This window comes from Cinclus cinclus, chromosome 4 (assembly GCF_963662255.1).
Source record: "Cinclus cinclus chromosome 4, bCinCin1.1, whole genome shotgun sequence".
Taxonomy (NCBI): Eukaryota; Metazoa; Chordata; class Aves; order Passeriformes; family Cinclidae; genus Cinclus; species Cinclus cinclus.
The window spans coordinates 15,574,638-15,593,145 of record NC_085049.1 but is presented as its reverse complement, the minus strand read 5'-3'; the positions used below and the strand labels follow the sequence as shown (position 1 = coordinate 15,593,145).

Below are 18,508 nucleotides of genomic sequence, written 5' to 3'. Positions count from 1 at the left end.
TTTTGACAGTAGGATTTTTATGGGTTTTTTTTACCCTGAATCTGAGTTTATTATGGGGGCTTTTTGGCAGTTACAGATTCTGCAATGATTAAAACCTGGTGGAAATGCTACTAGGCCAGAAGCAAACTAACAGAATAATAGAGCTGATTGCATCTGAGAAGTATTAACCTTAATGAAAACACAGAAAATCAATGTGAAAGGCCAAAGAAGGAATAACTTCTGCATTTGTCAAATCAAAATCAGTCATCTGAGGAGGTTTCAGAGAAGAGGGTATGTTAGCACAGGGGTGCTAACAGGAAAACACGGGCTTTAGGTGAAATAGATCTTCATAGAAAGATAAAAGGGCAGGTCTAATAGTACAAATCATGAGGGGCAAGGAACTCCAAAGAATAAAGCCACAATGCACTGAAACCTGTTCATGCTACAGGGAAGAGTTTTGGGGTTTTTTTGTCCTTACTAACTTCAGTCCAACAATGAGCTTGTACGTCCTCAGAAATATTTTTCACAGAATTGGAGCTGTACCAAAGAAGAATTGACCAAACTAAAAAATCTTGTCCACTGCATGTGACAATAACTAGGACTGAATTTGATGGTGTAGCACAAGTGTTGACATTGTTTAGGTTATCCAGATGAGGATGGCACCTGCTGTGACCCTTCCCTGAGGCCACTCTGCCCAGACACAGGCAACCCAGCAGCTAAATGGGCTTAGCCAGAGCTTGTGTCAGGAATAATGTGTCCAGCAGGACCAGGGGTGTGATTCTTCCCTCTGTTGTGGGCACTGGTGAGCCACACCTTGAGTGCCGTGTCCAGTTCTGGCCCCTCAGTTCAGGAAGGGCATTGAGGTGCTGGAGTGTGTCCAGAGAAGGGCAGTGGAGTTGGGGAAGGGGCTGGAGCACAGGTCTGAAGAGAAGCAGCTGAGGGAGCTGGGGGGACTCAGCCTGGAGAAAAGGAGATTAAAGGGGGACCTTTTCACTCTCTACAAGTCCCTGACAGGAGACTGTAGCCAGGTGGGTGTCAGCTCCTCTCCCAGGTGTCATAATTGATAAAAGAGCCGTGTTAGTCATAGAAGTATTAGGGTTTATATAAACCAGAATACTAAGGTCTGAAGTGAAGCATGGACATTAGATAAGAGGAAAATATATGATTAAATCATTCTGGTTTCAATCCCCTTGTTGTGCTAAATAAGTTGTATCTCCTACCAGTTTACAAAATCAGACTTTCCAATAGTCCAATAGATTTTGCAAAATCAGACTTCCTGCCTTTGTCTGATCAATGCCTCCTATCTACAAAGACCAGAATTGCCAACTTTTGCCAGTTTGTATCTTCCAAGACCAGATGGTTATCTATGAGACTATCACCCAAAGATTTTATGGATGTTTATTCGACCACCACTGCTTGCCCGGCAAAGTTATGACAGCAAAAAACCAAAAATTATTGATTACAACGAGAGACCATATCATAAGAAGAGGCTGCAAACCAAGGTTTGATGGAGGATGGAGTGGGCGGTGACCCCTCACGTTCCCCCAGCGCTGCTCGCTCCATCTATATAAAATAAAACAGTCTAAATTCTGCTAAATATCGAGACTTTTGTTTCTTATTTATAACACAGGCAACCAGCGACAGGACGAGAAGAAATGGCCTCAAGCTGCACCAGGGGACGTTTAGGTTGGACATCGGTAGGAATTTCTTCACATAAAGGATGATTCGACATTGGAACGAATTGAGGTGGTGAAGTGACGGCCCTGCAGATGTCTAAGCAAAGTCCGGACGTGGCACTCAGTGCCAGGATGCAGTTGAGAGGTGGTGATCTGTTACGGCTTGGACTCGATAGGACTTTTCCAATCCCACGCATCCTGGGACACTCAAGCCGCCATCAGCCGCCATCTCCCGCCCTCAGCGGGCACGCGCACCTTCCCTTCCCCCCGCCCACAGCCAAGATGGCACCGGGCAGCGCCGCGGCCGCCAGCACTAAAGATGGCGCGTGCGCGCATGCGCGGGAAGGGAAGGGGCGGGGCCGGTCCGAATTCTGGCGGGTACGGGCAGCGCGCGGCGGTGAGTGAGGTGCGTGAGGGGAGCGGGGCGCGCGGAGCCATCCCGGGGCACAAGGAGCCTGGGCCGAGGGTCGGAGAGCCCTGGGGGAGGGAGACCCGGGAGTGATCGGGGTGTTACTGGGTGGCGGAGGCGGCCGAGCGGAGAGGGGAACCGTGAGGGAAAAAGCGCGGGGTCCGCGGTGGTCACTGGCCTTCCCTGCTTATGCGAATTATGCAGTGTTGCTTGAAAGTGAATGTTCTGGAGCATGACTAAGCTATCAAAAGCGAGCTTATGGGTGGAAGAAAAAAAATTTGTAGCAGGAAGATCTGTAAGCACAGTTAGAGTTTGGGTTTGTGACTCATTTGGCCTCCCATCTTTTTTATCCAAGCTTCCCTGGCCCATTCATGGCCGCCCGTGCTGATTGTTTTTCACGATCCCTTCCCCATGAAATGGAGAAGCTGCGAGAAACGCAGGATGTGCGCTTTTGAGAATAGCAACTGTTAGACTTTATTACTAGTTAAATGCTAGTTGTAATTATGGTGTACTCAGTTTAATCAGGTGAGGTGGAAATGGTTATTACTATGAGAACATAGTAGGCATTTCTTAAATTCTGTGTCTGTAATGGGCTATTTTTATAAAAGTAGTGTCCTTGTGCTGCAGTGAGTTCAGCATGCGTCAGACTTTTGATGTAGAAAATGTCTGTGAGGGTTTTAAATTTAGTGGAGTCCTCATCTGCAGCTGTAAACAAAACCAAGCTGGTGGATTGCAAGTTGTCAAATAAGGAGCCTGAATACAATATATATTTCTAGATGAGCTCTGTGTAATTTAAGAGTATCACTTCTGTTCTCCCCATAACAGAATATTTTGCCTTGAGGGGCTCTTGAAGAAATCCTGGTGAAACTATGGACGGTAAGGCAGAAAATTCTCTTCAGTGGGAAACTTGTCTTCTTATCAGCATGTTAATTTGTAAGTTCAAGTGTTCAGAAAATCTGGTAAGGCTTTTAGCAAAGGAATTTACATTCCACTGAGTTTATTTGCGGAGTCCTTTGAGACTGTCTCTTGCTTTCCTTCTTGTTGCTTTCCTGTGAGGCTGCTCTGTGCCTTCCCTGTTTTTCTCAGCAGCAAAGGCTAAATCAGTTTTGTGGTTTGCTCAGATTTTCATTTCTTCTCTATCTGTCCCATTCTTCTCTCTGTACTTCTCCCTTTTTGTCCCTTTGTCCCTATTTATTTGTTTCTGTGTTTTTCCACCAGCAAACTATATCCGAGGATATGCTTTGTTGTCGGCTGTGCATCTCCCTCTTCTCCTTCCATTGGCGAAAGCCATATGGATGTCTCTGTTTGCTACATGTTTACAGGTTCCAGGCTTTTCTCTGTAACAGCAGCTGCTGTTCAAGGAACTGCATGGGAGGAAAAGCTGGTGCTGAGTAGCTGGCAGGTTTTCTGCTGACTTGTCAGCCTGTGCCACAAGCCCAGAGCATCTGCAACTGCATTTCCATCTGGCCTCACAGCCAGAAGCTGCTCTAGATGCCTTTAGCTAAACCTGAAGTGTATTTTTTTTTTAAATGCCACTTGCTGCTCTGATACAGTTTCATTTGTCATTAGCCTGTAATCAAGGTGTCTTGGATGTTTTATTCCTTAGCAGCTTTTCTTTTTCTTTAACTGGACAGAAATAACTCTGAATCTAATTTTTGCCTTAGCTGATGATGACTTAGATCTGTTGGCTTCCCTTCTGGAAGAAAACGAAGCAGCTGAGGAGAGGAATTCTCCTGAGGAGGAAGTTGCTCCAGAGGATGACGGTGGAGAACCGGATGAATATGATGAGCTCTTTGATGCAGAAGATGATGCATCTTACACCGAGGAGGTTGATGCTGAGGACAGCATGACAGATGAGCAGAAGGAGAACCTGGCTACACTGTTTGGAGATGTAGATGACCTGCTAGAAGAGGAGGAGGCAGAGGAAGCTGTCCCCACTTCGGCTCCCAGTCAGGCAAAGGAGAAAACCAATGAAGAACTGCAAGGTTTCTGCAACAGCATCTTTGATCGGTTTTGTTTGATATATTCTGTCTCTAGAGAGCTAAAGGGCAGGAGGTGTGGCCTCCCTCTTGAAGATGGCTGGAGAGGAAATACTGAAAGACCTTGTGAAAGTTTCTAAGTTCAGTTTTCAGCATCCAGTGGCCAAACTCACCAAACCTGTTTTCCCAAAAGAAAGACAGACGACTTAAGTAAGCCAGGGAAACTAAAAGAGCCGTGCTGAGTAACATAGGGAAGATTGCCTGTGTACCTGTGCCTTGTCTGATGAAGAGCAATATTGCCCCAGTATTCAGGGTATCAGATATCATCCTGGCATCTTTCACCAGCACACCAGTCCCTTCCCCCTCAGGGCTTATTGATAGGAGGCTAATGTGGAAGTCATTGTGCAGGTAGAGCTGGCCACAGCTTTCCTGTGTCCAGGCTGTGTGTTTGATTTTATAAGGAGCTACTTTATGCTAAGGAGTGCAATCATCAGCCACTTAAATTATCTTATGGTGATCAGGAAAATTTTATTCAGCATGGGAAAGAATATACCGCAATTAAGTAAAATATTTTTATGAGAGGACCCAGCTCCAGGATGTATGGAAAAGTTTGCCTTCACTGTGAGCTGTGTAGAATCAAGTAAATCTGCATTGTGACTCAAATCTTAATTTTCTAAGTTTCTGTGATAAAAGTAAAGCTGCCAGACTTCTAGGGATCTCATAAATACTTATTTGGAATGACTTCCTGCTGTCTTGATTATTATCCTTTTTTCTTCTTTCTTTCCTAGCTGAGCTGAAGAAATTGCAAGAACAGATGAAGACGTTACAGGAGCAGTTGCAGAAGACTGCTCTTGGGCAGCAATCCAGTTCAGGCCCTGAGAAGAAAACCCTTGGTAATGATACTAAATGGATTTATGATTTATTGGCTTACCAATGTGAGTTTATAGGCAGGACTTAAAATAATCCTAAAGTGGGCACTAAGTAGCAAGGAGGAATGGTGGTCTGGTGTATTCCCACACAGGTTGTTTCTCACAGCTGCAGATCAGATCAGTTTTGGTCTGCCTCATGGATTAATTTTACATGGGACAGCTTTCATGACTAAGTGCCCCAGGCTCTGCTGGAGGTGTCCCTTCTTACTGGCAGATGTTGGTACACCCAGTATATACAGCTGTGTTTGTTGCTACAGCATGCTGGATGTAGTAATGAAACTTCATGGAAAGACTGAAGAACAGGGAATGTTTGTTCTTTCCACAGGTTTGAGGTTGTCACGGGGAAGAGTCACGGGGCTTTTCCAGCTGTTGTGTTTCAGCTGATAACTTGGCTGAAAGGTTTCTATATGGGGCACTGACTTGGACTTGTTATTCAGGAATTACACATTTTGGAGCAGTGCTTAGAGTCTGAGTCCAGATCCTGAGGTCTCATAGTTTTTTGTTCCCTTGGCCAGGTAAATCTCCCTGTCCACCCTTAAAGGAAAGGAAAGTTCAGAAGCTGCAGGAGTCACCATGCTTCTTGGCCCAGTTGGGCAATCCTTTACCACCAGCCAAGCGAGGAATGCAGAAACCAAAAGCATCCTCAGCAGGTACTATTCTCAGTCTACCTTTTACTAAACACACTGATCTTCTGTCAAAAGTTTACAGTTCCCAGCAGAGGTGTGGACACATCCAGGACAGTGTTATACTACTCAATGCACCGGGAGTGGTTTGGTCACAGAGAGCTTATTACATTTAATTATTGTATTCTTTGTAATGGGAGTATGCCTTTTTTTTTCTTCTGCTAAAGAGAACAAGATTCCTCCTCCACGGCAAGTCCTCAGTCTGGCGTTCCAGCCTCTCAAGTCTGCTGTAGGGAACACACCCAGTAAGGTGACCAGAGAGAAGACTTCTCATGTGCCTGCATGCTCCAGTGCAACCACGCAGCCAGTGTCTGTGGAAGCCTTCTCAGGACTGAGATTAAGGTCAGCAGCCCAACTCTGAGCCCTGTCTGGGGACAACTCCTCCAGTAAAGGCAAAGAAGACACAATGGATATGTCAGATTAGTCACTTGTCATCAAGGGATGTAACACAAAGCCACAGCACTGGCTGGTTGATCAGTAATCATGTAACATTGGCTTTCAGCTTAGTACCATGTTTCTGTTTTTGCCTCTGCTCTTTCCTAACCGAAATATTCTAATTTTATTAGCACTGCCTTCCCTGGGATATCCTCAGTGGTGGAGCAGGGAAGCAGTGGGCATATGCAAAGCCCAGCTGAGCTCCAGTTGCCAGATTTTGCTGCACACAGAAGCCTCAGGAGCCACTCACTATCCCTATACTCAGTGTGGCCACAAGAGGACTCCGAATCCTCACAGTGTTGTCCCCACCAGAGCCTGGGCTGTATTCCCAGCGCAGTCAGCCACTCTTGGTTAGTCTGAAATGAGCAGAGTTAATGCAGGATTGGGGCAGAGTTGCAATGGAGCTATTTGGACAAAAACCAGTGTCATCAGTAGTTTTCTGATACGGGGGGGTTTATTTCAAGTGGCCTCAGGATGAAGTAAGGCACTGAAGTGTTTTGCAGCAAGACGTAGTCTCCCCAGCAAAGTGCTGGTTGTTTTTGATTGTCCATTTGTGCCAATGGATGTGTTCTCTTTTACCTGCTTCCACTGGATCTAGAAAACCGCGGGTGTCTTCAGCCGAAATGGACAGGAAAATGGCTAACAGGAAGCTCATCCGACTGTCTCAGCTGAAGAACAGACTTGCTACTGAAAATCTGGAGGAAATAGACTGGGTAACATTTGGAGTCATTGTGAGGAAGGTCACTCCTCAGAGTGCAAATAATGTGAGTAACTTCTCTGTATCCCATCCTCAGTTCAAGTGGAATGCTGGTGGTCTTTCCTGAGAAACTTTCCTAGATCTTCAATTTAATCAGCCAACTTAATTCAATTAATGGAAAACTTTGCATTAAAGATCTTGGCTTGTCTGGTTTCATCCAGTATTGTATATGCCCTATTGAAAGTCATTGATGAAACAGATCTGGATATGCCATGGTTTTGTGTGTTCAGTGGGGTAAAAGCCTCTTCACCTCTTCATTCAATGAACAAATGTGCTCCCCAGCTTTGATATCAGAAAGGTTGGTGGTAGCTGAATTATTTGCTGTTTTGGACTTTGAGAACCCCAGAACTGTCAATATAGATGGCTGGAGATACTCTAACCTCTACTGAGGTTACAAATTGTGCTTTTCTAAATGGTGACAACCTTGGGAAGGGGAAAGTCAGAGTAGTTCTTCAAAAGCAACAGCGAGGGGATGCAGTCAGTGTGACTGCAGCAAAGCTGAAAGTTCAGGGAATGTCTCTTCCAGGGCAGGACCTTCAGTATCTGGCGGCTGAATGACCTGAGGGACCTCAATGAGTATGTCTCGCTCTTCCTGTTTGGTGAAGTCCACAAGGAGCACTGGAAGACTGACCAAGGCACAGTCATTGGCCTGCTCAATGCCAACCCTATGAAACCTAAAGAAGGCTCAGACGAGGTGAGAGTATTTTTCATTCAGCTGTAGCTAAAACCTATAGCTGAACCTTTTCATATTTGGTTGAGATGTAGCTTTATAACACATCTTCAGGTTGAAATTGCAGCAGTCTGCCCAACAGTTTGAATTGCATTCAGGTACTTGCATAGTGTGTATTTGCTCCTGGCCTCCTGAAATACTGAATTTCAAGAAGTCCTATTAAGCATTTAAACCCAGAGTTTATTCCAGTTTTTTAATCTGCTCTTGGTAGCAGTTGGCTCTTCCACAAATATAGGGAGTGTATTTTCATTTCAGTTTATTCAGCTACTTCTGTGCAACACCTGTTTCAGCCTAGAGGTCTCTCAAAGCTGAAAAAGGTGGAGAAGCACATTTCTTTCTTCTAATTTGAGCATGATATAGAATTACAAAATGTTTCTGATTAAAAAATCACAACAGAGAAGCAGCAATATTGAATTTATTAAACAATGTATAGTGTAAATATGTCAGTTGATACATAGTAGTTCACTTGTTAAATTGATTATTTATAAGTGCAAAACATTTAAGATGACTTCATTTTGCTAATAAATTAATATATTTTTAATTATACTGGAATGGAACCTGTTTCCAGTTACTTCTGTCAAGGGGAATTTCGGTCTAGTAGCTGATCATGTAGTGTTCTGCATTTTAAATTCTCCAAATAGAAAAATTAAAGATCTCATTAATTGTCTTTTAAGCTATGTAATTGCTTAAATTAGCATGAATAAGCAGTAGATAGTCCCGTTGGTGAGCAGAAAGGCACACCAGGTTTAATAGGAGAGCTGTATTTAACTGTCAAGAATGGCTCTTAGTAGCTAAAATGTCCACATTTATTATTACATTAAAACTGACTTCTGAAATTGTCCCTTGGCTGCAGACACAGTCCCTGGTGTATTTGGTTGTGTGAAGCAGATGCTCTTCTTGTACAGGACTCAGTTTTGATTGGACCAAGACATTTGGAGAAGGACAGAGAACCCTGGTACAGCTCTTCCTCCCATCTCCTGCTGGATGCAGGGGTCATGATGGTATCAGAGCCAAGCACCTGTACAGAGCAATTTACAGCACGGTTAGAACTGCCTTAGGTGTTTTTTGGTGTCCTGAGGCTCTGAGCATAGAACTCAAATGTCTTTCATCTCTTTGTGAGAAACAAATTTGCTTTTTTCTTTAAATGAGCCATTTCTAAATCTGAAGAGGACATGTGGCTTTCTTAAGCTAGGCCTTCATTTTAAGACTATGTTGTTAGTACCAGAGGTAATGAACCAGATCAGAGACAAAGCAGTGATATCTAAAAAGAGGCTATCCAGGAGTGTTCTGATTTCTCTCTAGGTGTGTTTGTCCATTGACCATCCCCAGAAGATCCTTCTCATGGGAGAAGCTCTGGATATGGGCACCTGCAAAGCCAGAAAGAAGAATGGTGATCCTTGTGCACAGATTGTGAACTTGGTGGGTATCTTAGTAATCAGGACATTCCTAAATTGGTGAAAATCTGGCTGCTGACTTTGTACTGATACTCTTACTTTTTTACTTGTTTCTGGATCTTGACTCGCAACTAGTTAAAGGGGGTGGAGACAGAAATTAAACCCAGAGGAGCTGTTTCTGTGCTGTCACTGTGCAGGGGATTTCCCTAAAAGCAAGGTTGGTGCTGCAGTGAAAGGAGATGGTCTTGACCCATGATGCCACACCCTTTCACTCTACTCCAGTGCAAGCTTCTATGCACTGCACTAGAAAACTCATCCAGGAAAAAAACATGAGTTTTTTTGGGTTTTTTTTGGGGAATGGCTATTTTTTTGAATGATTTTAACCCAGTGAACTCCCATGTTGAGTGTACCTACAAGCTGTTAGGATACTTACTCCTGAATGTGGGGCACTGGAGATGAGAGAAAGAAGTGTTGGGATCCTTCTTATAGGACATTACTGACTTGTACTAGTTTAAAGGACTCGTGGATTATGTTACTTCATGGCTATGGTGATGCTGTGATACCTGAAAGGAACCTTGTCTGAGTCAGAAGGCTTGTAGATGGTAGGGTATCAGAAGGAGAAAAAAATAAAGGAATGAAGAACTGGGGAGGAAGTATGGGAAGACAAATGCAGAAGGTACTTGTAGCCAAATGAGACTGTGATTGCAGGCCCACTCCAGGAGGAGGCTGTGCATACAGTACATAAAACTGAATAGAATCAAGAATACAGAATCTGGGCAAGAGGGCCTGGGTGGGATATGAGTTGACTTCAAGGAATGGCCTTAAAACTCATTGATGTACAGGGTTGTTTCCAGTGATTAGTACAGGCAGTTTTATCTTTGTTTTTTGTTGCTTGAATGTGGGCGTATTTTTGCTTAGTTGATCAAATGCTGGAGTACCATGGTAGAGATGTTACTTCATTTTAGCCATACAAAGATGCATGTGGGTGAGAGGAATGAGGGGAAATTGTAATTGCTGGTGTTTTCCTGTTTCTTTTCAGAATGACTGTGAATATTGTCAGTATCACATACAGTCCCAGTACAAGAAGCTCAGCTCGAAGCGGGCAGATCTGCAGTCCACATTTTCTGGTGGCCGCATTCCCAAAAGAGCTGGTCGGAAAAATCCCACTTTGAAGGAGAGGCTGTGTCAGGATGGGTTTTACTATGGTGGAGTCTCTTCAGCAGCATATGCAGCCTCAGTGTAAGATAAACCATTTATTTCCCTTGCTTTTGAACAGAATTTCCCTCGCATGTACAAGGGAGCCTGAAGCTCTATCTGGGGGAGTCTATTCATTTAGAGAACACCTTTGCATTCACCAAATTCACCAATTAGGAATAAAGCCCCACATTTGGCGTAATCTTACTGGCCACGTGGGGTAACAGAGCTGCTGTTTGACAGGAAAATTTTAAGTTGGTACTAAGATGTGGTAAGGGTTGTTTTTACCTCTAAATTAATACTGTGGTATGAGGCCAGGCAGCTTTGTGTTTCAGTAGATTAATGGCCTTTGAGATCATGAGATCCCAAGCATTTGAGTCTCTGAGATTGTAACTGTTATTTTCTTTTGGTTTACTCCATTTAATCCCATAGTCAGTGTTTTCTGTATTTCCTCATGTCTTCCTTGGCTGAAATAATACAGTGTCACTCTGTGTTAATGAGGAAACAGGACTGACCAACATCAGTATGCTGATCTGTGGAAAGATGAGTCACAGCTGGATCCAGCCCTGTGCTTGGACACAGCTTTTATTCCCTTAACCACTGCCCTCTGACACCTGGCGTGACTCCACAGTAATGAAACAATTCCAACCTCTTTTCCATCCCTGGAAGGACCTGTGAGCAAAGCAAAGCTTTGATCTATGTTTAGTTTTCCTGTAATGCATAGGAAATACGTATCTCAGCAAAGGTAAAAATGGGAGATTGTAAACATTACACTGGAATTTGGATTTAGATTCACATCCTTCCAAAAACCAGACAGATGGCCCTTTGGGGTGTCTGGAGTTTTGTTATAGCACTGGGTTAGTATTCAGGCTTCTATCGTTGCTCTAAGCCTGGGAGAACTCTGATGTTCTGGATTTGTTTCTTCTTTGTAGTGCAGCAGCTGCTGTGCCGAAAAGGAAGATTCAAACCACTCTCTCCAACCTGGTCGTGAGAGGATCTGATGCAATTGTCCAGGAAACCAGGCAGAAAATTGGTACCCAATTACCCAAGTAGTCTTTTCACTCATTAGATGTTTCCAGCTCCATGTGTGAATGTGTCCCATGGCCTTCTAGTCACTGAATGAACTTAGCAGACACTTTGCAGGAGGAGGAGTCATTTACAGGCAGCTTCCTGAGCTGGTCAAAACTCCTCTTCCCTCTTGAGATCACAGTTTCAAGGCAAATGTAACTAAGCAACTGTGTGGCTCCATGCATCTTTTTTTTCATCAGTGCCCCCAAGTTAAGTCTCCTGTTCTGTCTTTGGACAGTGACAGGAGATCTTTGCCATATTATTGGGAATTGGATGTTTTAAGAACTTAGAACCAGATGATTTATTTTATTTGATTAAAATAAATCTGTCAACCTTGAAAGCTTCTAAGGAATACTAAGTATAAATCAGTAAGGTCTGCAATGCAGGGGACCTCCTGAGAACCCACTTTGTTTCTGGTGCTTTTCTTTTGTGTCAAAGCATGTTCCTTTCATAGCCCCCTGGATGTCACCATTCTTCTCTATCTCTGTTTTGTTTCTGTAAAGCACTTAATACTACACTCTTTATGCTTTTTGGAATGCAGGTGACAGATTATTCAAACTATGTTCTAGATGCCACTTAGTCTTATTCACAGCTTTCAGTTCCATCAGTTGCCTCCATTTCAGACAACATAGGGTATGTCCATAGCAGTTTTTAGTTGCTTTAATTTTCCAGGAGTAAAGTGTGGAGGCTTCAGGACTGTCCAACATCCTGAAAAATGGGAATGGTGGGAGTGACGCAGACAGCCAAGGCTGATGAGGAACTGAGTGATTGAATTGCTGAAAGGATAGAAATGTCTGAGACAAATAACAAGACCTTAAGCAACCAAATATAATGTAAAGGTTGGTCTTGCTTTGAGAAGTGGTCAGGCAATCTTCAAAGGTTTCTTCCAACCTAGACAACTTTACATCTCGAAAGGCCTGCTTCCCTTCCTCACTTCAAGTCTGTTGTATTTCTGCCTCTTCCACTCTGGTGCAGCAAAGAGACCCATGCAGTGTTCTGAAGAATTCAGGGAACTGCTGGCACAGCCAACTTTTGGAGCACGAAATCTCTGCAAACACTGGACCAAAACAGGTATTGTCCTTTTGCTTGAAGGAAAACCCGCTCCTGAAATAATTTTACTTCCTTCTGATCAAAGTGGCTTTTTATTTTGGTTTATTCTTTTTTCCCAGATGCTGAAAAGAAGCAAGGGGCAAATTTCCAGTCTATCTCTGCTTCAGCACTTCTCAAGCAACAGAAACAGAAATTGCTGGAGGCCAGAAAAAAGCGATCTGAAGAGATTCAGAGGCGGTAAGACACAACGGCTTTCACAGGAAGGGTTCTGTTATTGTAGCCCTAAGGGTAGCTGTGTTTTCACTTCTTACTTCTTGGCTTTGTGTGATGCCTCTCTCTGACTTTAGCTTTGAAAATAATTGGTCATTCACTCCTTCTGGTGGCTTCTTCAAGTCACTCTTGATTTCAGTGACCCAGTGAGTCCTTTACCAGTCTTGTTTTCTTCTCCTGAGTGCCAAAATTGCTCTAAAAAGGAGTTTCTTTTAGCAATTAAAGGCCAAACAGTAAAAAATCATAGTCTGCATCCCCTCCTGTTTGTTTCTTAAACCTTTCTATCTTTGACTTGTGCCCCTAATTGAATTATTCTTGTCTTACAAGGTTTCTCCAGAACACAGGTAAAGCCAGCACTCCTGCTCTCCCATCCTCCAGACAGACCTCCCTCCATTCCCCAGTGCCTGGGGCAGAGTTTCCCAAAGCTGCAAAAATGTCAGCTCCTCAAAGGCCCAGGCTAGGTACAGGCTTCTCAGAAGGAGAAGATATCCTCTTCTTTGACAAGTCTCCACCTCCAAGGCCAAAGCTAGACAGCTTGGCAGAAGCCAAAAAGGTACCAGCTCTTTGGGTCTTTTAAGTATCAAAGACAGGTTAAGGGAAATTTGGTTTGTGGTAGAAGAGGAGTCTTTGTTCAGATGTGGCCTAGCTCAGTTCTGGTGTTAGTGAAGTTTCTCATTTGTGGGATCACACTGGCCTATATTCCAGCACACAGGTGGTTCCTGTGATAGCTGTTAGTAACAAAGTCTGTGCTGCCATCTTGCCTTCAGTCAGTCTCTTAAGGCAAGGGATTTGTGCTGAAAATCCCTGGAGTGCTAAACTCTGGCATTGCTAGTGCAGTGTGTATTGCAGGTGTTTTCTGTTTGACAGGTTGGTAAGCAACTGGTTTAGCTGTGTTGTGTCATGACTCTCGATAATTTTGTTTTCTAGCCAAAACAGACTGCATCTCTTTTTGGCAGTAATACATTCGTTTGTCAAAGAAACTTTTCCAGCTAGAATGTGGAAGTCTTATCATTCTGGGAGTATGAAAAGGAATAGTTGTAAGAAATTTTCATTATTTGGGAAGTCACAAGAGGTTGGGTGTATGTCAGAGCTGGGAATTTTGTTGGGCCTCTCTCCAGCCAGCACTATGCTCAGGCCAGTGGATGTTCTCCCTTCCAGTTGACAGCCTTCCTCTGCTACTTCTGGACATAGGAGCTGGGAGCCAGACAGGTCTCCAACACTTTCCTTGCTCTTTCCTGTTTTCTAGCTGGCTGCAATACAACGACTACGAGCAAAAGGCCAGATTCTTCCTAAAACAGACCCAAACAGTGTCAAGAGGAAACGGGCTGATGTTGAGGATGTCCTAGAAATTGTTGAAAGAGTTGAGAAAAACGTTGCTCAGCCACAAGGTGCAGAAGCAGACAATGGTATGTACTGTTAGCTTCTAGAAACAGGAAAAATATGCTTCTGTCCTACTGACAAAGCAGTAGTTGCTTTGGGTTAAGGACTTAATTGCTGTGCTAAAAAGAGGCCAAGTTAAATCTGTTGGAACTTCAAGGGTTTGTTGGAAAGACTAAAAAAAAACTCTAACCCTGTGGAGAAAGTGTGAGGTATAATCTCTGATAGCTCCCTGTGCTCATCTCTGTTCCCTTTTATTCGGCACTTGAGCATCTGCAGTACAAGGCTGACTTCACCAAGGGAAGCCAAGAACTAATCCCACCTGGGAAGGTATCTGAATTTTTTGTAGGAACTTGAGTTTGCCTGCTGGTGATTTACTGTGTTCTCTTGGATGAATTGTTTAATTCCCTTTAAAGTTTCTTCATCAGTGAGGGAACACTTCTTTCACTCCTGGGAGTAATGTGAAAATTCCTAGTGCAGTGCTTTGAGAGAAGATGCGGTGTTATTTTAAAAAAATACTTTTTTATTTCCCTGAATTAATATTTAAACTTGTTTTCATGTTCCCAAACTATGAAAGGCTGCTGTTTGACCTGAACATCTGCCTGAGAGACCTGAGACTTCCAAAATCTCCTGCGGTGAGCAAGTTTAGCCATCACAGCCTTGTTTTGTTTGACTGAACCTTTTTGTCCCCCTAGAAATGGATGAGCTGGAACCTGCTCAAAAGAAACAGTGTGAGCAGCTGGCCTATCTGGAATCAGAAGAGTTCCAGAAAATCCTGAAGGCCAAGTCCAAGCACACAGATGTCCTAAAAGAGGTATGGCCTCCATCCAACCATGACTGAGGGCTTAGAACTGGGAGCTGACTGGACTCCTCATGATTCCAGCAAGCAGCAGGCATCCAAACATCTCACAGGCCAGATTGTCCCAAGGAGTAGGGCTGAGTGTCTCTGGGCACACAGGGCACAATGCCTCCAAGTCAGCACTGTTGCCATAGCCAGGGTAAGGTCATGTTGCCAGTTGACTTCAATTTTTTTGTTTTGTTTGGAAGAATCAGTGAAGTTTCCTATTGGTGGATAATCAAAGAAATCCCTCTGCCTTAAGATCAAATGAGCCACATGCCTATTTTGTCCCTCATTACATGACATCTTGGCCCCATAAAGCCAGCTGCCACCTTCATCTGTAGCTCATGTCAGCTGTGAAATGCCATCAGGTGCCCTGAAGAGCTGAGAGCTTGGGTTTCTCGCACTGGGGTCTCTGCTGAGCACTTTCCCAGGGTTACAGAACCTCCAGTGGTACAGAGCTCTTGTCTTGGACACTTATTGGCATGAAGTCATAGTTGTTTTGAGGTCTTTTGGGGAGTAATATTTTGGCCAGGAACCTATTCCATTAATTACATCTACCAACCTGGCTTCTCTCTGCACTGTTCTTGTGAGTATGTGCTTATTTCAGTACTTCCTGCTGTTCCTAAACTTTCCCACTCGTGCATTTCAGAGGTGGCTTGTTTCAGTGCTGGTGAACTACAGCACATATATAATAATGGACTATATTACCATTGCAAGCAAGAGAGATACTGGGCTTCTCTACTCCCAGACTGCAGTCTGCTTCAAGCAGGCCGGGCAATAATTTGTCCTAAGGCCATTAACTGAGTGGCTTCCTCCTCTTTTTGTGTCATCACAACCCATTTTGTGTGCCCCGCAGGCTGAGGCTGAACTGCAGGAGCAATACTTTCAGCCACTGGTGAAAAAGGAAGAACTAGAAGAGAAGATGAGGAACATTAAAGCAGTGAAATGCCGAGTTGTAACATGTAAAACGGTGAGTAAAGGGGAGCTGGGTACCAGCAGGGAAGTGGAACATGGATTCTACAAAATGGTGCTGGACTATCCTGCGGATTCCCATCTGTCACTCTGGCAGTGGTCCAGCGATTGATGTTTTGTTCTTTATGCCTGTTTCTGAGAGCAGCCTGTGCATGGAGTGACTGAGACATGGCAAGGCTTTACTGCTGTGCTCAACATCTCAGCTCAATGCCTATGCCAGTGGTTCCATGGGTACTGCTGTCCTGAATTTGTACGTTTCTTCCATGAAGTGCTTTATACCAGAGACCCTCAGTTCCCCATATTTCATGAAAAAATAAGCAAAGTTCTTGAACACATTAACACTGGGTGGGAATCCTCTATCTGCATTTCCAGGGACTTTGCCATCAGGAAGAGGAGTGGAGCTTTATGACTGTCCCAAATGTACTGAGAGGAAGAGAGGCATTACCTCTCACTTCCAAAGTTTCAGCCCCTGCTGAACTTTCCTTGCTGCCTTCCCTATCTGTTTTGGGATTGCACAGAGGGACATTTGTACCCCACGAAGTGCTGGGAGCAGGACCACAGGGTGGTGGCAGAGGGAGGATGGCATTAGAAGGAGCCGTGGCAAAGCCTAGGGTGGTGATCCAACTACTGGGCTCCTCAGGATGGGAGAGGACAGGGATGCTTTCCTCTGAACATTCAGCTGTTGCCAGCCCTCATAACAGGTCTCATATTGCTCTCTCTCCTCTCTGACAGTGTAATTACACCTATTTCAAGCCTCTGGAGACCTGCGTGCAAGATAACCACAACTACCTCTGGCATGATGCCATCAAGAGATTTTTCAAATGTCCTTGTGGAAGCAGAGCTATTTCTCTTGACAGGCTTCCAAAAAAGCCCTGCAGGTAAGAAATGTGCCTCATGAAATAGTGACTGGAACTTAGGTACTGTCACTTCACAAGTAACTTCTTGTGAGTCACATAACTATGTCCTAAAAGGGGAATAGTAGCCCTTGTGCCAAGGAGCACGGGCTGGGTGTGGGGCTACCTTAGGATCCCCTCATACTGTGTAGGAAACGCAGTGCAGTGGTCCTCACATGCCATCTTCATCTTTCAGTAACTGTGGCCTCTTCAAGTGGGAGCGAGATGGGATGCTAAAGGTAAGTGTGAGCCAGCAGTGCTGAGCACCTCACCACTCCAGCTGCTTCCTGTGATACTTTTGTCCCCCTCTTTGGTTCTGTGCCCTTACAAGCTCGCAGCAAAGCCAACACCTCTGCATTTCGTCAGGTACAGACACATGCCTACAGGCTGTGTTATAGTGGACTTTCACTTCTTGCTTTCTGTTCTCAAAGCTTAGTTTTATTTAACCATGGAGAAATGGCTTTTAAACAAAGTTGTAAGAATTCAGAATGTCCCTAGAAGGTCTGTCAATATTCACTCGGGTAATTTAGCCCTACCAGAATTCTGATGAAGTGTTTGGGAGACATCTGCCACACATTTAACTCTTCTCCATGGTTCATGTTTCCAGGAGAAAAAAGGTCCGAAGATTGGTGGAGAAACACTTTTACCAAGAGGAGAAGAACAACCAAAATTTCTCAATAGTCTTAAGTGACCTGGAGTTGATTTTTTTCACAACATATGGATGGATTTTTGTGTCTGAAACACACATTTATACTGGACTGCTAAGAGGATTCATGTTTTAGTGATGAATCAGCTGGGGAAACAATTTTTGATGAAAATACCATCTGCCAAGTGTTCACAGGCCGCTGCATGGATAGTGAACTTTGATATTTTTTTAATTGACTAAGACTGTATGTGAAATACACGTTTGTGCCTGTTCTTTCCAACGGACATCACAAGAGTGACCTCACTATTAGGTGACAAATCATGAATGGGAATGACTGTAGATTCCATAAGCACTTAGGAAATTAATACTCTCATGTGTTTGTGCCAACCTGCCTTCAGCTCTTGGACAAAAAGGGGTGTGAGAGGGTTGAAGGCACAGAGCATTCTCCATTGGCTTCAAACTTACTCACTCTGAACCCTTAGGAATAGATGTCAAGCAGATGCCTGGAGCTTTTCCTTGGCTTACCTGTTATAAAACCCTTCCGTGGCTTTGGCCCTGCAAGCCAGCAGTGTTTATGCTAGAAACTCAAAGCTCCCTGTCCCTCAGCACCATCCACACCACAGTGCTCAGTACCACCTGTAGCTCCCACTTTGAAAAACATTTTAATGAACCTGGTACCATTTTGTGAGTGCTTTTAAAAAGCTGAGTGGTTATATTTAAAAGCTTTTACCTTTCTTCCAGTATTTTAAATAGAAACAGTAGTTGTCTCAGACCACACAGGATGAAATCTCCCTCTAAGAGGTGGCTCCTGAGAAATATTGTCTCCATACAGGCATTTTTCTGACAGCACATTGCTGTAGGGATGCCTGGGGCATTTAACCAGCTTTTACTGGACCTGAGCCTTTTCCTGCCCTTGGCTCATGCCCAGTAGGATCACAGGATATTTTTAAGAGCCTAAACCCCCTCTAACCTTAGTGATTCAATCCAAGCGCCGCTCCCCCTCTCACATGTCCCAGCAGTCTTGTCAGTGCCTTGTATTTGCTTGCACAGGGGCTGGAGGAGAAGTAAGTTACTTCATTTGAAGCAACTGGACAGATTCACCTCAGCATGCTGCAGCCCTCATCTCTTACTGGTGCTTTTATTGGTGTAACGTGGCCTGTAGCATTCATTTCAGTCTCCTTCCTGTTGGTGCTATTTGCTGAGTGGGGTGTCACTGCTAGGGGACA

General features: G+C 44.1%; 1 protein-coding gene across 1 annotated transcript; it reads left to right on the top strand.

Moving 5' to 3' along the window:
* Positions 1 to 2,038: 2,038 nt before the first annotated feature.
* MCM10 (minichromosome maintenance 10 replication initiation factor) lies at positions 2,039 to 17,536 on the top strand. Its single transcript, XM_062490850.1, is given in 20 exon segments — positions 2,039 to 2,061; positions 2,890 to 2,940; positions 3,729 to 4,049; positions 4,832 to 4,936; positions 5,488 to 5,622; positions 5,823 to 5,997; positions 6,689 to 6,854; positions 7,374 to 7,541; positions 8,880 to 8,996; positions 10,011 to 10,210; positions 11,098 to 11,217; positions 12,216 to 12,346; positions 12,433 to 12,520; positions 12,881 to 13,106; positions 13,800 to 13,941; positions 14,626 to 14,744; positions 15,628 to 15,741; positions 16,476 to 16,621; positions 16,833 to 16,875; positions 17,244 to 17,536. Coding segments are annotated over 19 exon segments (2,607 nt in total). The 5' UTR covers positions 2,039 to 2,061; positions 2,890 to 2,933; the 3' UTR covers positions 17,328 to 17,536.
* Positions 17,537 to 18,508: the final 972 nt, after the last annotated feature.